This window comes from Phalaenopsis equestris, unplaced genomic scaffold (assembly GCF_001263595.1).
Source record: "Phalaenopsis equestris unplaced genomic scaffold, ASM126359v1 Scaffold001289, whole genome shotgun sequence".
In the NCBI taxonomy this organism is placed as follows: Eukaryota; Viridiplantae; Streptophyta; class Magnoliopsida; order Asparagales; family Orchidaceae; genus Phalaenopsis; species Phalaenopsis equestris.
In genome coordinates this window covers 142245-161235 of record NW_018165728.1, presented here as the reverse complement: position 1 = coordinate 161235, position 18991 = coordinate 142245, and the positions used below count along the sequence as shown (strand labels likewise).

The 18991-nt window shown below is 36.4% G+C and overlaps 1 protein-coding gene across 1 annotated transcript in view; it reads right to left on the bottom strand.

Moving 5' to 3' along the window:
• The window catches only part of LOC110033786 (DNA repair helicase XPD), a 63823-nt gene that overhangs the window by 10529 nt on the left and 34303 nt on the right, over positions 1 to 18991 (bottom strand). Inside the window, exon 7 of the mRNA XM_020737880.1 lies at positions 17555 to 17679. Within this exon, the coding sequence (XP_020593539.1) occupies positions 17555 to 17679 (125 nt within the window). The remainder of the gene's footprint in view (positions 1 to 17554; positions 17680 to 18991) is intronic.

Here is an 18991-nt window from a genome sequence, read left to right as displayed (position 1 = left end):
CATAAAACAAAACCAAGGCATTAGGTGGCTATTTATAAAGGGATTAGATTTGAATTTGACCGGTGGTTGACAAGGATGCATGGCTAAAGAGGGATTCAAACAGATATTTTTATGCAGTAAACGAGGTGTGGTAGTTGATGGCCTAAAGTAAGATGAAGATGGAATCGTGAGGCAAAGAGAAAGCAAATGCGCAATTGCTAGAATTTCGAAGGTACTAAAAAATGGGGATTCAGTTGGGGAGAGATAAAGATTCAGAGCGGGGAGGAAGACTTGGCTCTCACCAAAGGATTAAGAATTGGCTGAAAGAGTGCATACGGTGGTTTTTTATCTTAGGTCAACTCTCCCAAGGCACAGAGAACTCTCCTCTTAAGAAAAAAGTTGAGAAACTAATGAAGAAGATAGGCAACCTAGCACAGCAGATCATAATGTATGATACAAGAAAAGTCAACACGTCAAACGACAAAACTCAACAAATCCAACGAGAATCTCAACACTAATAATATGTTCTTCAAAATGCAACAGCAAAAAGGATAACACTAACATAGATGTCACTGAAAGAGGTATGAATCCGTTTGAAAAAATACTAGCAGGAATATTGGAGGCTTGAAAGTGCTTCAAGGGGGTAATTGACGGAAATTTGAAAGCGTATTAATGCCAGAAACACAAAAAGTGAATTTTATAGTGTAAAAGCCTGAATCTTTTTTTTTTTTTTTATAAAATTTCTATTCTTATATTTTGCTATTAGTTTGTTAGTGGTAGGTGTGTCTGTACTTGAAATTTTATGTGTGATGAATGTTCAATGCCTTTTCACATTATGAAGATTGATCAATGAAATTATGTTATATCTATTCACTATTTTCTAGAAAAAATTCATATTTTTGTGACTACGAAGCACTTTTGTTGTACTTTCATATTATAGGTGGCTGAATTTCTATAATTACGAGTTAGTGACTTGTAGATTGTGATTTTTGTCTATTTTCAATTTTCATCTCATGCTAGATTGCATTGCAAACCCCGGAAACCTAAATCATCTTCCCGAAATTGGATTCATCTCACTCAAAACTATGACAAATCATCAAGGTCATCATAAGGATGACATGTTAAATGGCATGCAAAACCAATTAATAGAGCTACAAGCAAAAACATAATTAACTGGGGACAGCAACAAACCAAACTAACGAGTAGCATCTGCATGAAGACATTTATAGAAACTAACGATTAATAATGACCAATAATAAGTTTGCAATTAAAAATCCTATTGACTTTAGACCTAGTGAATTTTCTCAGTGATTTCCTTCAAAAACTTGGCTAGTGATTTTTTTCTACAAATCCTTGAGAGTTCCATGTTGCCCTTGCTTGTTTTAATAACCAATTAACAAATAAATATCACTAATGCTATAATCCCAAGATTTCTATAATTGTCATAATTTGTGCTTTGTGTCAGCTTCTATTTCATTATCCTTTATAATATTGAAAATCTCTGTTGAAGTTATCAAATTACAACATTGCCTCTAGTTTTCCTTTTAGGGATAAGCTCACTTGAAAAACATAAGACTGATAGGACTCACCGTAGAGATTGGGGGAAAAAAATATTTTATTTCTCCAAAGCAAACAATACAACTACGAACACATAAAATAAAAGATAAGCACCTACAATTTGAGAGGTAGGCCAACTCTCCCAATTCCTACAATTTGAGGGATAGGAAATCTCTCCTAAACTCTAAACCTAAGACTCAAGACACAATTTTCTACATAACACTAACCCTAAACATATTAGCCCTATTTATACTAAACAATAGTAAATGACAAATGACTAAATTGCCCTTAGACTCCATCATAACATTACTCCCCTCCTAAAAATACACATTGTCCAAAACGTGGGAACAAAAGAAACTATTGTTGGATCACGTCGTGTGGCTGCCGCTCATAAACTGGTTTGAGTCTGGTTCTCGCCATCAGCCCTGACACCCTTTTCATGGTCATCTTCAGCTTCTCAAAAGTCTAGTTCATCACTTTCCTCCAGTGAAAGTTATCCTTCAATTTCTTCTTTCACGGCCACAAAACCAAATTCTAACCCTTAAAAAACTTACAGTAGTGTCTTGTAAGTCCCATAAATCTTCTCAACCATTTCCAGGTCTTAGGTACTCGCCATTCCAACCTATGTGCCACCTTCGACAGATTCGTCGACACTAGGGTCTTGCAAAAACTAAGATCACCACGAAGCACAACCTTCTCTTCTCCCTTATGAAACTCCATGGTACTTACTGAATGTTTGACAGTATTAAAATCACTCATTTACAAACTCCCTTGCCCTTCTCGACCCATCCCATCCTAATCATGACTCCAAAAAATCTTTCTTCTATCATCTCAAGCACCAATTGCTTCACTATTTGAGTAGAGATAAAGTTGTATGTGGCCCCACTATATATTAACATTACCACGTCCTGCTCTCTGATCTGCCCTTAAATTTCATAATGTGGTTCACAGTGTTAACCCACCACCGAGTTCATAAAACTTTTGCCACATCCAAGTGAGGGTGTTCCTCCTATACCACAGCCTTCTCCATTTATACACCCTTGTATCCTCGTCACACACTGTAAAAATCTGTAATGTATGTTCCTTACAATGGTGTCCTAGGAAAAGCTTCTTATCACACTGAAAACTTAACCCCAGGGAGTGTCACCCTCGGTCTTGACACCTTATTCTTGTGATGTCGAGCCTCCCCCAAAGCTTCCATCGTTTTAGTTTTTGGTATTGTTGTGGTTGTGATGGTTCAATATGGTGCTCCACCTTTGTTACTCCTATTAGCTTGTTTCATTACATTTTTATCTTCAACCAACTACGCTTTCCATAATTTCTCCCAATCCTCGCGGTCTCAGAAGGTAAATTGACACTTGAATCTCTGGCTTCAACCCTTCTATGAAGTTTCCATCCAACACTTCTTTTCATATCCTTCTCAAACGGACAAATAGCATATCAAATCTCTCCCTCTACTCTATGGATTCTTCTCGGATTAATGCAAGAAACCGTTCATTTAAATCCCCTTACCGTGTGGCTCTGAAGCACTTCAACAATCAAACCTTGAGTTCTTTCGTTGTTCAGATTGGTTAATGTTTTTCTCTCCATAAATACCATGCTAGAGTCATTCCTTCCAAAACAGAGACGTCGCCATCAATTTTTCTTCCCCCGTTAGTCTATTACCAATAAAATATTCTCCATGTGATAAAACCAACCATAGGCATCCTTTCCTTAAAAAAAATCTGCATCTTCAGCTTTCTTATGTGAGAGTCTCCTCAATTTCCTCGCCTGAAGTTCATTCCACCAGACTTTCTTATGTGAGAGTCTCCTCCTCAATTTCCTCGCCTGAAGTTCATTCCACCAGTGAAGTGGGAATGGGGGGTTCCCTTCCTATATTGATTTTCTTTCTTCCATAATTCTAGCACGTTTCATAAGCAGCTCGTCCATCCCAATACGCTCCAGAATCGCCGCCCGGAAGATTGCCTTAACAAAAGGCATTAGTGCAATTAGATACATCCCTCTGTCCAGTTTCCACCCACCACGATTCCCTGTTTCGCATAATAATCCTTCAAATCAATCTTCTCCAACCTCGAATTGTCTGTCATCCCATTTCGCCTGCTGTCACTTGTTCCAGGCGTCCAGATGTCGTGTTATTCCTACCAAGTGACGACTTCCCATTCCTTTGATCGATCCCATCGCTCCAAATCCACCAGAGTTAGCACTGCTACCCTGATGTCGCCCAATCCTTCTAATTGTTGTCACTCGCGTCCGTTCCAAACACCTTTGCTCGATCTCGTTGCAGGCGGTGGAGAGTTTGTGTGGGACTCTGCAATCTTCTTTATCATTTCTTCTATGACTGTGACCCTCCCCTCCATGGTGAAGAAAGGCTCCTCCATTCCAGATCTGATTTACCTGGCCTCTTCCGCTAGTCTTTTCTTCCAAAGCATTGAACTTTTTGGTTGTTATTACTCCTAAATGGTTTTGAAACTCCCTATGCCACAACCCTATCTAATTCCTTTGTTATATATATCATGAGGTACTCTACATGCAGTTTAGTGCGCAACTCTTGCACACCGCAAGAGATTCTAGACGTTATCTCGAAATCCTTATATGTTGGTTCGGAGAAGATATTGCACGAAACTCCGAAAAAGCACGATCTGAAACTCCTGTACATGGATCAGCTTGTAACTCCTACATGTCTTGACCCAAGAATCCCTATATGCTGATTCGAAGCAAAATCTCAAGACAACGCAAAACACCAAGAAGCCGCAATTTAGAACTCCTATACGTAGTTCGGCGCAAACCTCTGGATGAAGTGATCCTTTTCTAGCCCCCAATGCCTGTACGCTACGATCTGTGCACCGCAATCCAGACGTTATTATCCCTTTGTCCCCTTCCCAGCAAGCGACACAGCAATCTTGTTATAGCTTCCCAATGAGTTTTATTTGTGACCATATCGCACGGCAAGTATTGAAGAGCAATTAGGTCTCCCCAATGATGTATGTCGTGTTCTTTCGTTTGTCCTCAACGATTGCTCTGATTTCACCTGTTTCACAAGGCTAGGTCACGAACGAAAGGCTGCAAGATCTCGTAGTTGATCTCCCAAAATCTGTTGCTCTGATACCACTTGACAGGATTGTCCGTAGAAATTAGGCCAAAATAAATATTTTATTTCTCCGAAGCAAACAATACAACTACGAGCACATAAAATAAAGGATAAATACCTACAATTCGAGAGATAGAAAAACTCTCCCAAACCCTAAACCTAAGATTCAAGACACAATCTTTTGCATAACTCTAACCCTAAATATATTAGCCCTATTTACGTTAAACATTAATAAATGACAAATGACTAAATTGCCCTTCGGCTAATAAAGATTAGATTACCCTTAAGCTACATCATAATAGAAACATAAAATGATTTCCTATTAATTGTGTTGTTGGGAAATTAATTTTTTAACTAGATAGAAGAATATTGAGAATTAACTTATTATGGGTCCTTGGTGGACAATAAATAAGCCCTTGAAGCACGTAAAAAATATTGATAAGGGACTGTTGTAATGAAAATTTAGGTCTCAATTTTCGTATGTGTTGATTGAATATGTATTATTCAATGTCTTTGTAGGCCTTGACAACTAGTTTCAATAGCAAGTGTCCTTTTATTAAGATGTGGCCTTGAACTTCCTTTTTAGTGATTCATATCCTTTTTGCTGTTATTAATTTGCTTAGTGGAAAATGGGTGAACCATCAAAATTTTGCACTGTGATGTATGCCAAAACTTTTCTAGTGGCATAAATTTGAGAGTTATAAAATTATGCCAAAACTTTTCAATAAAATTATGAATTAATACGGATCTTATGAGAAAATTTCATTTTGAGTTGAGAACAAAAGAAAACATATCAGATTTTTAAAAAAGACACTACTAGATAATTTCATCATGATTTTGCTAAGAATTTATATATGATTTCCAGTTTCCCATAGACACAAACCTCTATGATTAATTACCCGCCCGATAGTGAGAGAAATTTCGATTGAGAATAATCATTAAATGTCAAAAACTTAGTGTACAATATAATAATTTCAATTTCGGATTAAAAAAAATTATCGTCTTTAAGTAGAAGGTAGGGAAATGACAAAAAATTTGATCAAAATATCATGGTTTCATCTTCTGAGTTATCGTGGACTTGAGTTTATTAAGAGGACATAGACGACCAAGCCTAGTTGAAGGATACTTATTGGCAACTATGGGTTGTGTGTTCAAATTAGACATCATAAACCTAAGATGAACATTTATCAAAAAGGATAATTTTAAGTTGACCTTAATTAATAAAGGACTATGTATTCAATCAAGTACACCTTAAAATTCATAAATAAGAAGGTTGAATCATTAGAGAACATTTGATTTTGATCGTGAATATAATATAACGATATCATTTTATAGCAAACCACCTGATCAGAGGGTCTAGTAATAAATGTACTTCTTTTTGTCATTTAGGGGCAAAACTACATGGATTACATTCTCAAGGATGTGAATTTTTTTTTACAATGGCCATATATGTACGTTTGATAAAATATTAGTCTTTCATGAGCTTAAAATATATTAAAATTTTTATACTATTAGCAACTTGTTATCAAGGATAGATAGATTTTGCTTTAATTTTATATCTGAATTTTTATTAAATAAATTTTGAACTTTTATAATTTTTATTTAGTATTATTATATTTTTATTTAGATTTGAGCCCAAGATGATTTGCATCAGAATACGAACGGCTTAAAAAATTCAATCCAATCAAATTGAGATTTAAATTCAATATTGTCATCCATAGTATAGGCAGTGCTATCAAAGTGAAATGTGATATGTAAGGATCGAGATAGGATCCTTGTTTACAACCAAGTCCCATAAATGACTTTGATAAGATCCTTGACAAAAATTAGGGCAAAACCAAATATTTTATTTTAAAAACATCAAACAACTCAACATAAATATATAAGATAAGCACCTACATATCGAGAGGTAGGCAATCTCTCTCAAATTTTACAATTCGTGAGTCTCTCCTAAACCCTAACCCTAAGATTTACAACCACAATCTCATGCATACTCCAAAACCTAAACATATTAGCCCTATTTATACTAAAAAATATTAAATAATAAAAAATTGAATTACCCTTAAGCTAATACAAAACAGAAATGTTCTAAGGCTAGGCACCAAAGTAACAATACACCCCTCTCCACCTTATCCTCAAGGTAGACAAAACTGTTGTTGGATTAAGTCCTATAGTTTCCACGGTCCATCGTCATCTGGCAAATATGTATCGACTCTCAGTAGTTTGAAATGTCATTTTGTGCACTTCCTTTGATTGCATCTGAATCGGATGGTGTCATGACTTCCAGTCAATATTAGAGAATATTGCAGCTCAAACCAGCTCATCCCAAAACTTATCGATCACCAGTGTCTCTGTCAACTTTGTATTATATGCCTCTTCCATCTTTATCAAGTTCGATCTAGCTTTTTGTCGTTTGTTCAAGCCCGTTTGAATGTCGTGATATTTCTCCTCAATACGTCACTCAAGTCTACTTCTGATTTCTTCGCTCGATATCAAAACTCTTGATCCACCTAAAACAACGATGTCACCTTGATGTCGATTGAATTCTTTTGGTTTGTTGTTGTTGTCGTCCGCTCCCGACTACATTGCTCGATCGTGCAGCGGTCGTAGATGGTTTTGCATGAGAGACCATGACCGTCTTCAACATTTGATAGGATCCTTAGCAAAATTAGGACAAAATCAAATATTTTATTTCAAAAATATTAAACAACTCAACACGAATACGTAAGATATTAGATAGGATCCTTGGCAGAGAATTGGACAAAGTCAAATATTTTATTTCAAGAACATCAAATAACTTAACACGAATACATAAGATAAGCACCTACAATTCGAGAAGTAGGCGATCTCCCTTAAATCCTACAATTCAAGAGATAGAAAATCTCTCTCAAACCCAAACCCTAAGATTCACAACTGTGATCTCATGCATACTTCTAACCCTAAGCATATTAGCACTACTTACAATAAACAATAATAAATAATTAAAAACTAAATTGCCCTTAGGCTAATACAAGATAAAATTATTTTTAGGTTAGGCAATGGCGTGACAATACTCATCTCCCAAAAAAGACATATTGTCCTCAAGGTGCTGAAAACTGTTGTTGGATCAAGTCATATGGTTCCTACGACCCATCATCATCTGGTAATCATTTCATATAATCAAAAATTCGTAGACATTCTTATGAGTTTGAAATGTCGTCTTGTGCAAATTCTTCGGCCGCATCTAAATCAGATGATGTATTGACTTTCAGTCAATCTTAGAGAATATCACAACCTCAAGAAACTCATCCCATAGTTTATAAATCACCAATATCTCTATCAACTTTTGTATCATGTCTCTTCCAACTCTATCAACTTCGCTCCTGCTTGCGTCCTTCCAAGTGTTACCGCTTAAGTCCACTTTTGATTTCTGCGCCCGATACCACAGCTCTCGATCTGCCTAAAGCAGTGACACTACCACAATGCATTAAAATCCTTCTTGTTGCTGTTGTTGGCATCCGTTCCCAACGCCATTGCTCGATCTCACGGATGTTAGAGGTAGTTGTTTGAAACTATTATCTTCTTCATCATTTCTTCCAAGGTCATGAATCTTCCCTCAAACCACCTCTCCATGGATGACAAATGTTTGTTTATTTCAGTTTTATGTGGCTCAACTCCTCAGCTATTTTTTCTCCAAATCATGTAATTTCTTGATCGTCGTTACTCCATGTTCGATCTAAAAACTCTCTTAACATTGGAATCGTGATTTTTCAAAATTTTTGTACGTGGGTTCGACACGACAAATCTTCAGAAGTTGCGTTCCCTGAAATCTTGTACGTGATTTGGTGCAGAACTAATTGAAAACGCGAGGAGCTTCGGATTCCGCAATTTGAATTTTTGACGTGGGTTCAGCACAGAAAATCCAATTTCAGGAGGCCGATGGAAGTTTCAGGTTTTTGTATGCCACAATCTCTAAGTATGTGTCCTAGCTAGCTCTTCATGTGACTGTATCGAGCCACGTCGTGATCACTACATCCCCGCTAGCTTGATCGCTACTGTATTGCGAGGCGGTTCGCCAAGAACACCCCGTCGACGACTTTCATATCGCGTGCTGGGCACACCACAAGAAATCAAACTGCGAGGTCAATCAAAAAGGGCGTAAAGGAGACACTTGTTTGTTGCCGCAATCCTGTAATTGGATGTATCACGAATGGGCGCTCAACAATCAGTGATCCTTCCCTGTCCTCCTGTATATGTGCAGTTCTCTGCTTGGATAGCGACTATTTCTCAAGGCTTGGTCAAAAAACAAAGACAACACTTGTAAGTTGCTATCATGTCATTAATCTACAAGATAATATTGCTCTAATACCATTTATTAGGATCCTTTGCATCAGTTAGGGCAAATCTAAATATTCTATTTCAAGAGCATCAAACAACTCAATACAAATATATACGATGGGCACCTACAATATGAGAGGTAGGCGATTTCTCCCAAATCCTACAATTTAAGAGGGAGAAAGTATCTCCAAAACCCTAACCCTAAGATTCACAACCACAATCTCATGCATATTCCTGACCATAAACATATTGACCCTATTTATACTAAACAATAATGAAAAACAAGACTAATAAAAAACAAAAGACAAAATTTCCATTAGGCTAATACAAGATAAAATTGCTCTTAAGCTAGGCACCGACGAAACAATACTCCCCTCCCAAAAAGACACATTATCCTCATAGCGGAAAAACTATTGTGTGATCAAGTAATATAATTCCCACGATTCGTATTCATCTGACAATCATTTCCATCTGATCAGAAATTTGTAATAACCATCAAAGTTTGAAATGTTATCTTATACACACGCTTTGATCACATCCGAATAGGACGAAGTCCTATCTTCCAGTCATTCATAGAGATCGCAGCCCTAAATAGCTCATCACAAAGTTTATCGATCACCATAATTTCTATCAACTTCGTACTATGAGTCTCTTCCATCTCTATCAACTTCGATCTTGCTTGCTTTCATTTTTTCAAGCCATCTGAATGTCACGCAATTTTATCCAATGTTGTCGCTTGAGTCTGCTCCTGAGTTCTACGCTCGATACTACAACACCCAATCTAACTAAAGCAACGATGTTGCCCCGACGTGCAAATCCTTCAGTTGCTAACAGTGTCTGTTCCCAAAGTTGTCACTCGATCCCACGGCAGCTGGAGGTGGTTGTGTGAGACTCTATGATCTTCATCATTTCTTCCAAAGTCATGAATCTCCGCTTGAACCGTCCCTCTATGGATGAGAAACATTTGTCCATTTTGAATTTGATGTGGCTCAACTCTTCCACTAATTTTTCCTCCAAATCATATACATTTTTTATCGTAGTTACTCTATAATGTTTTGAAACTCCCTTGTGTTGGAATTGCGAGTTTCAAAATCTTTTTATGTGGGTTCGGAGTTTGCAAAACTCTGGAAGTCTCAATCCTTGAATTCATGTGTGTGGTTTGGTTCAGAACTATTAGAAATCGTGCAAAACTCCAGAAGGCGCGATCCAATTTCATGTACTCGATTTTGGTGCAGGAAATCCAATTTCAGGAGACTGCTGGAAGTTTTTGGGTCTTTGTACGCAGCGATCTCGACATTAGCATCCCATCTAGCTATTTCTGCGATTGTATCGAGACATGTGATTCCATTGTTGTTTTCCAGTTACATGCTACAATCCCTGCTTCCCCGATAGCTTGATCGCTCATGTATAGTGTGGTAGTCCGCCACGAACCCATTGACTGCTTCTCTGATCGCAATAATCCTGTACTTCGCTATAACGCAACTAGGCACGCAGCGATCCACGATTCTTCCCAATACCCGAGTATGTGCACTTCTTCGTTTAGACAATGAATATTTCACGAGGATGGGTCACGAAATGAACACGATGCCTGTAAGTTGCAATCACATCGTTGATCTATCACACAAAATTTCTTTGATACAATTTGATGGGATCCTTGGCATAAATGAGGGAGAATTCAATAATATATTTCAAGAACATCAAACAATTCAACACGAATACATTAAATAAGCACCTATAATTTGAGAGATAAGCAATATATCTGAAATCCTATAATTCGAGAGGTAGGCAATATATCTCAAATCCTATAATTCGAGAGGTAGGAGGTATCTCCCAACCCTAACCCTAAATTTTACAACCACAATCTCATGCATACTCCTAACCCAAAGCATGTTAGCTCTATTTATACTAAAAAATAATAAATAATGAAAGACTAATTTGCTCTTAGGCTAATACAAGATAATATTACACTTAAACTAGGCACCAGTGTAAAAATACTCTCCTCCCAAAACGACATTGTTCTTAAGGTGGGAAAATTATTGATGGATTAAGTCATATGGTTCCAACAAATCCTATAATTTCAGAGGTAAGCAATATATCTTAAATCCTATAATTCGAGAGATAAGCAATATATCTCAAATCCTACAATTTGAAAGGTAGGAGGTCTCTCTCAAACCCTAACCCTAAGTTTCACAACCATAATCTCATGCATACTCCTAAGTCTAAGCATATTAGCTCTATTTATACTAAACAATAATAAATAATAAAAGACTAATTTGCTCTTAAGCTAATACAAGATAATATTGCACTTAAACTAGGCACCAGTGTAAAAATACTCCCCTCCCAAAGCGACATTGATCTTAAGGTGGGAAAATTATTAATGGATCAAGTCATTTGATTCCAACGGTCCGTCGACATCTGACAAACATTTCCATTTAATCAGAAATTCGTAGTGACCCTCGAGAGTTTGAAATATAGTCTTGTGCACATCATTCATCCACATTCAAATTGGATGGTGTCATGACTTTCAGGCAATCTTAGAGAATATCACAGCCACAAACAGCTCATCCCATATTTTATCCATCACCAGAATCTCTATCAACCCTGTATCATGTGTCTCTTTCCTCTCTATCAACTTCGATCCTGCTTGTTTTCATTTTTTCAAGCCGCCCAAATATTGCGCTATTTCTTCCAAGTTCTACAGCTCGAGACTACTTCTGATCACTTCACTCAATACCACAACTCCCGACCCACATAAAGTAGTGATGCTACCCTGATGTAGCCCAAATCCTTCTAGATGTTGCTACTTGCGTCTATTCCCGAGGCCGTCTCACGATCTCACAGCGGCGATAGGTGATTTATATGAGACTCAAGATCTTTTTCATCATTTCTCTCAGAGTCGTGAATCTCCTCTAGAACCGCCCCACCATAGACACGAAATGTTTGTCTATTTGAGATTTGATGTGACTCAACTCATATGTTGAATTTTCCAACAATTCATCTGCTTTATTAGTCATCATTACTCCCTGATTTATTTCAAAACTTCTTATGTTGGAATCACGAGTTTCAAAAATTTTGTATGTGGGTTTGGCGTGCCTAGAACTATGAACGTCATGATCCCTAACTTTGTGTATGTGGTTTGGTGTAGAACTATTGGAAACCGTGCAGGATACCAAAACCTGTGATCCAAAGTTTGCACCCAAGCTAGTTCTTTCCACAAATGTATTGATCGTCGCTTCCCAATTACATGACGCGATAGCTGCTTCCCTGCTAGCTCGATCGCTACTGTATTGCAAGGCAAACCACATTAACTGTTTCCCAGATCGCAACTGTGTGGCTAGGGCATGCCACAAGAAATTGAATCGCAAGTTCGATCACGAAAGGCACGAAGAAGATGGTCGTCACTCCACAATCTTATGTTTGGTGGTATCATGATTGGGCATGAAGCAATTTGTGATCCTTCCCTGTCCTCCAACATATGTATGCTTCCTCGCATGGATCGCGATTGTTTCGTGAGCTAGGTCATGAAAAGAAGATGGCACTGCAAGCTGTGATGACCTCATTGATCTACAAGACAAAATTGCTCTGATACAATTTAATAGGATCATTGGCAGAAATTAAGTCAAAACCTCAAGAACATCAAACAACTCCAACACTAATAAATAAAATAAGAACCTAAAATTCGAGAGGAAGGCGATCTCTCTCAAATCCTATAATATGAGAAGTAGGAAGTCTCTCTCAAACCCTAACCCAAAGATTCACAACTACAATCTCATGTATACTCCTAACCCTAAGCATATGAGCCCTATGTATACTAAACAATAACAAATAAATAAAAAACTAAATTGCCCTTAGGCTAATACAAGACAAAATTGCCCTTAGGTTAGGCACCGACGTAACAATACTCTCCATCACAAAAAGACACATTGTCCTAAAGGTGGAAAATTTTATTATTGGATGAAGTCGTATGGTTCTCACGGTTCATCATCATCTAAAAATCCTTTCCATTTAATCAAAAATTTGTAGAGACCCTCAAGAGTTCGAAATGTTGTCTTGTGCACATACCCCGGCAGCATCTGAATCAGATAGTGTTCTGACATTCTAGTCAATCTTAGACAATATCATAGTCCAAAATAGCTCATCCCGTAGCTTATCGATACCTAGAATCTCTGTCAACTATATATCATGTGTTTCTTCCATCTTTATCAACTCTGATCCTGCTTGCTTTTGTTTGTTCAAGTCGTTTGATTTTCACCTCATTTCTTCCAAGTGTTGTCACTCGAGTCAACTCCTAATTTCTTTGCTTGATACCACAACTCCCAATCCACCTAAGGAGGTGATGTTGCACTGATGTCGTGTGAATACTTACGGTTGTTGTTACTGACGTCCAGAGTTAGTTTTGTGTGAAACTCCATGAATTTCTTCATCATTTCTTCCAGAGTTGTGAATCTCCTCTCAAGCCGCCCCTCTATGGATGAGAAATATCTGTCTATTTTGGATTTGATGTTTGAACTCTTCTGTTAATTTTTCCTCCAAGTCATCGACTTTTTTGTTCGTCATTACACCTATCCAGTTCGAAACTCCCTAATGTTGGAATCATGAGTTTCATAACTTTTGTGTGTGGGTTCAGCGTGCTTGGAACTCTGGATGTTGTGATCCCTGAATTCTTATGCGCATCTTGACGCAAAACTATTGAAAACTGAGTTGAACTCCGAAAGTCGCGATCTGAATTCCTATACACGGGTTCGGCGGGGGAATCGAAATTTAGGAGACTAATGGAAGTTTTGAGACTCTCGATGTCGTCATCCAAACGTTTGCGTCTCAGCTAGTTCTTTGTGTTATTGTATCGATGCATGTCATGATGTTGTCGTTGCTTCCCGCTTACATGTCGCGATCCCAACTTTACCACTAGCTCGATCACTACTGTATCGTGAGGCAGTCCTCCATAAGCGTCGTTAACTGCTTCCTTGACCGCAAATGTGCGACTAGGGCAGGCCGCCATAAATCGAATCGAGAGGTCAGTCATGAAGGACACGAAGGAGACGCTCATATGCCGTTGCAATTCTATATTTGGTTGTACAGCGATTGGACACGCAATGATCCGTGATCCATTCTTGTTCTCCCACGTACGTGAGCTTCCCCGCTTGGATTCCGCTATTTCGCGAGGCTTGCCCACTAAATGAAGATGGCGCCTATAAGTTATGTTCACATCATTGGTCCAAAAATTAAATGCTCTAATACCATTTGATAGGATCCTTGGTATAAATTAAAACCAAATGTTTTATTCCAAGAACATCAAACAACTCAAAACGAATACAAAAAATAAGCATCTACAAATTTAGAGATAGGCGATCTCTCCCAAATCTGGAGAGTTAGGAAGTCTCTCCCAAACCCTAACCCTAAGACTCCAGACACAATCTCCAAGATAACCCCAACCCTAAACATATTAACCCTACTTATACACAACAACAATAATAATAAAAGACTAAATTGCCCTTAGGCTAGACACCAACATAACAGACTTGTGCAACAAGCTCCCGTCACCTTCCCTCACTTCTTTATCCTAAAAGGTTTTGGCCTTTGGGATTTTGAGGGTAATGCTTTAGGGGGAGAAAGAGAAGAGTTTCAGTTCTTTCACATGTTAGGTTTCTATATTAAGTTAAAAGAGAACACTGCAATAGGTTATGCAAAATTTTGTTAGAAAATTTAATTAGTATTAATAGTTAATATTAATTATTTTAAGTTATATATGCTTTGCAATTTATTTTAATTAAATGGATGTTATCATATTGAATTACCGATTAATTTTTAAATTATTAATTAATTACTAATTAGAATAATTAATTATTACTAAGAATAGTTAATTATTAATCATAATATTAAATTTTGCAAATTATAGAAAATTCAAATGAGCCTTAACCAAAACTCTTTTACTAGTCCTAATATAAAAAATAAATAAATGAATAATATATAATACAACAACAACAAAAACTTTATCCCACTAAGTGGGGTCTCCACTGTACCCTATTTAGGGTCTATTTGGGGCAGCTGCAGCTTATTGAATAATTTGCTGATAAGCTGATTAAAAATAATCTGCTGATAAGCTAGATGCGGTAGCTATTACAAATTTTTATTTTTCTGGAAAAGCAAGATCGCAGTCAGAAAGCTGTCACCGCACCTAGACAGTTGCGGTGTGAAAACGTTGTCTTCACGTTGTTTTCAGCATTTTGAAAGTTGTCTTCAGCATTTTGAAAACGCATAAGCTGCCAAAACGCAGTTTACACAAACAGGCCATGTGAGTTTTCAAAACGTCATCGCACCAAATAAGCTTGCCCTAAACGGACCCTTAGTGTCATATTTTCATTTAATTCTAATAAATTAAGATGGTTTTTTTATAAAATATGTCAAAGTCTTCTTAGGCTGCATTTCTTAACATAAGTCGAATCTAAAACATCTACTCTTTTAATTGGATCATCAGATAGTCGACAGTCGACATTTAATGTGACTTAATGTGACCAAATCATCTAAGACGAATCTCTCTAATTTTGTCCGTCAGTGGAGCTACACCAACCCTATCACGGATATATTCATTTCGCATTTTGACTCTCAGTGTAAAGCCACTCATCCACCTAATTATTCTCATCTCGGTAACACTTAATTTAGTTTTATGCTTCTCTTTAGACCAACACTCAGTGCCATAGAGCATGGCAGGGCTCACCACCATCTTATAAAATTTCCTTTCAGCCAAAGCGATGTTTTTCTATCACATAATAGGCCTGAAACATTACTCCACTTCAACCAACCCATTTGAATTCTACTAATAACATCCCACTCAATATCACCATCACTTTGAACAATAGACCCACGATATCTAAAGCGCTCATACCTTTTAATAATTTGATCACCCATAGTTACATTTCTGTCACTAGAGCTACTATTAATAAAATTACGTTCCATGTATTCAGCTTTAGTTCTACTTAAACGAAGACCTTTAGACTACAAGGTCGGCCTCCATAATTTATATTTTTCCTGAGATTTTTCTCTCATTTTATCTACAAAAAGGATATCATTAGCAAAAAGCATACACCAATGTACATCCTCCTGCAAGTGTCCAGTATCATCCATAATTAAAGCAAAAAAAATATGGTCTTAAAGTCGTTCCCTGATGTAAACCAACAGAAATAGGAAAATATTTGGTCAATCCTCCCTCTGTTCGAACACAATTAATAGCTCTTATAAACATATCTTAATGAATAATATATAACATTAAAATTAAATTCAAATTGTGATAAAATTGTACATTCAATAGACATAATGCACCATACGCTTTTAACCGCGTCAGTTTATCCCCTTTCGTGCTTTGCAATGCAAATTACACACTACCATATCACACTAATCGCCATGGCTAGTGCTATTCGGTGCTATTGAAATATATGCCTACAAATTATGTTTATTGTATTTTTCATTTCACATCATATTCAACCCTAGACGTTAAACCAACTTGCATCAATAATAAACCCTTCATATTGAAAATATGACCTAATTTTTATGTTAGGAGAAAAATCTAGTAAACATGGTTTCCTAATTTTCTAATAAGAGGATAAGCACAAGCAATTCTCAAAAAGAGTTTCTTGTATAATTAAGGTAAAAAAGAGTCAAGTCGTGTGCAAATCAAGATATAATAACCTTTTTTATTTCAATATTAGTTTAACGGGAATTAGCTTAAACTTTAATATTTTTATATAATGTAGAAGGCAACTTGTTTTTCAGCCATAACAAGTAAATTATTAAAAAATAATCCAAAAAACACTAGCACCAGACTATGCATATAGTAGAGGGTTTAATAAGCATCTAAACTCCATGAATCAGGATTTACTTCTTGTTTTATTGACCAAATTGTTTATTAAAAAAAAAAACTAACTAATGGTAACCATAAATCCCATTTCCTCATAAAGTTGTCCAGATACCAAAAGGCCACCTCAATCTAATCGTAGGTTACTACTTCGAAATTTTCATAAGCTCCTCATAATGGCTGATGAATTTAAATTCATAAACAGAAACAAGTACAAGTTAGCTCAAGCATATGAACTGCTTTCTTGAGAATCTACAGATGAAGCGTTGTAGTTTTCAAGCAAGAAATAAAGTGGGCCACTTCCAAAAACCTATGAACTGCCATGAATATAGAAACTTCTTGTTAGTTCTAATAGAAAATCTATGCATATATAGCCAGCCTAGGGAATAAGTTAAAAAAATCTACAAACCAGCTTGATGAGGTTCACATGGATAGTCAACTTTGCGTTTAGCTAAACTCAAACATTTTTTTTTCAAATATTAAAGCAAATGAACAGGAGACATGTCCGAGCGTGAATGTTTCATCAGATGGCACCACTAGATGTCAAACAGTAGGTTGAAATTATTCTCAAAAAATTTTTAGGTAGTTCATGCAACAATAAGTTCAAGACTAAATCCCTACAAGATTTAAAGCAGACATAAAAAGCTGCACAAAATAGAAATAGGGAAAGTAATACTACGTATTACGAGTACTAAAGTAATGATACTTGCACCACATGCTCTAATTAAACATTTTTCACAACTAAAAATATAATAAGAAAATACCTGGCAACTGAAAAGAAAACAGCACCTCTACCACAATCACATGCCCTTCGGTAGTTGTCAAGGGCCAAAGTAGTCTCTACTACATCCTGGGTTTCAATAAATACAAGCTTATGCTGCATGATATCCTGCAGAGCATTCTCACTATCACTAAGCAAAAACACGTAGTCAAAACAATAAGCAAAGATCTATCAACCTTTCGAAAAGATGGTTTGTAATAAATTAATGAGCAGTCATGCTATGCCTTGCATACACTAAAAAAATGAGAGTAGATTATGTCAAAACAACTACCGTGCAACTTCAAGGAGCTTAAAGGGTCATATTGCTTTTCTTGTCATTCCAAACAACCCCATAGCTATAAAAATGCAGCAACAGAGGTACAATACTCAATATAACACCATATATGAACAAAATTATCCATGAAACTATCTCTCCTCTATACATTCATGAATCACAACTTGACACTGAATTCTTGTAAGAGCCCTACAATTTCACGCATGCATTCAGTTTTGTCACCACCATCCCTCCTTGAACCCACCCCCAACGCTCATAGTTGTTGTGGCCATCCCTACTTACACCTCGTGGCACCACCATCCCTCCTTTTAGCCCTAACCGTAACCGGTCTTTCTTGGAACCACTGTTGGTTCTCTTTCCAGATGCTTTCAATCTTCCTCTCAACTGCCATCATTGCTCCTTGTAGCTGTCTAACCGAACCCGAGGATTGGAATAAAAGGAAGAAACACACAATCGAATAGTAAAATCAATTTTTTTATTATTTTATTTCTATCACTAACAACTTAATATTAAAATATTAAATGAAAGAGTCACTAAAGAATGTAATTTAATTAACAAATAAAAGTTTACCTTTCTGGTTGTTGATTCTATAAAAATTATCTCCTCTAGTATTCCATCTTACTCAAACACTTAAACTTTAAAAAACAATACTAAAACAACATAATGAGTTATTTAAGATAAACTCAGTGGAATATTCACACTAAACTACAATAACATAAGAAAAAGAGAACAACATGTATGCCGATCTTCTATATTTCATTAAAGAAATTCATATAATAATCTAATGCATGCATTTTTTATTTACTTATTGATAATCTAAAATATTATATATAATGTTGTGGGTTGAGTGCCTATTTTTAGGCCCACTCATACAACCTATCTGTATTTTTTCTCTTTAATATAATTAGTCCTTGAGCTTTTTTTAATATATATAGCTTTATATTCTTAACTTTCACATCTGTCTTAGGAGCATTGTCAAACTATTTAACACACCCTTGGAATAATTACACTTCTAAACTACAGTAACTTAAGAAAAAGATAATATATATGCTGATCTTTTTATATTTCATTATAGAAATTTATATAATAATCCAAGGCATGTATTTTTGGCATTTACTTCATGTCAATCTAATTATATATATATAT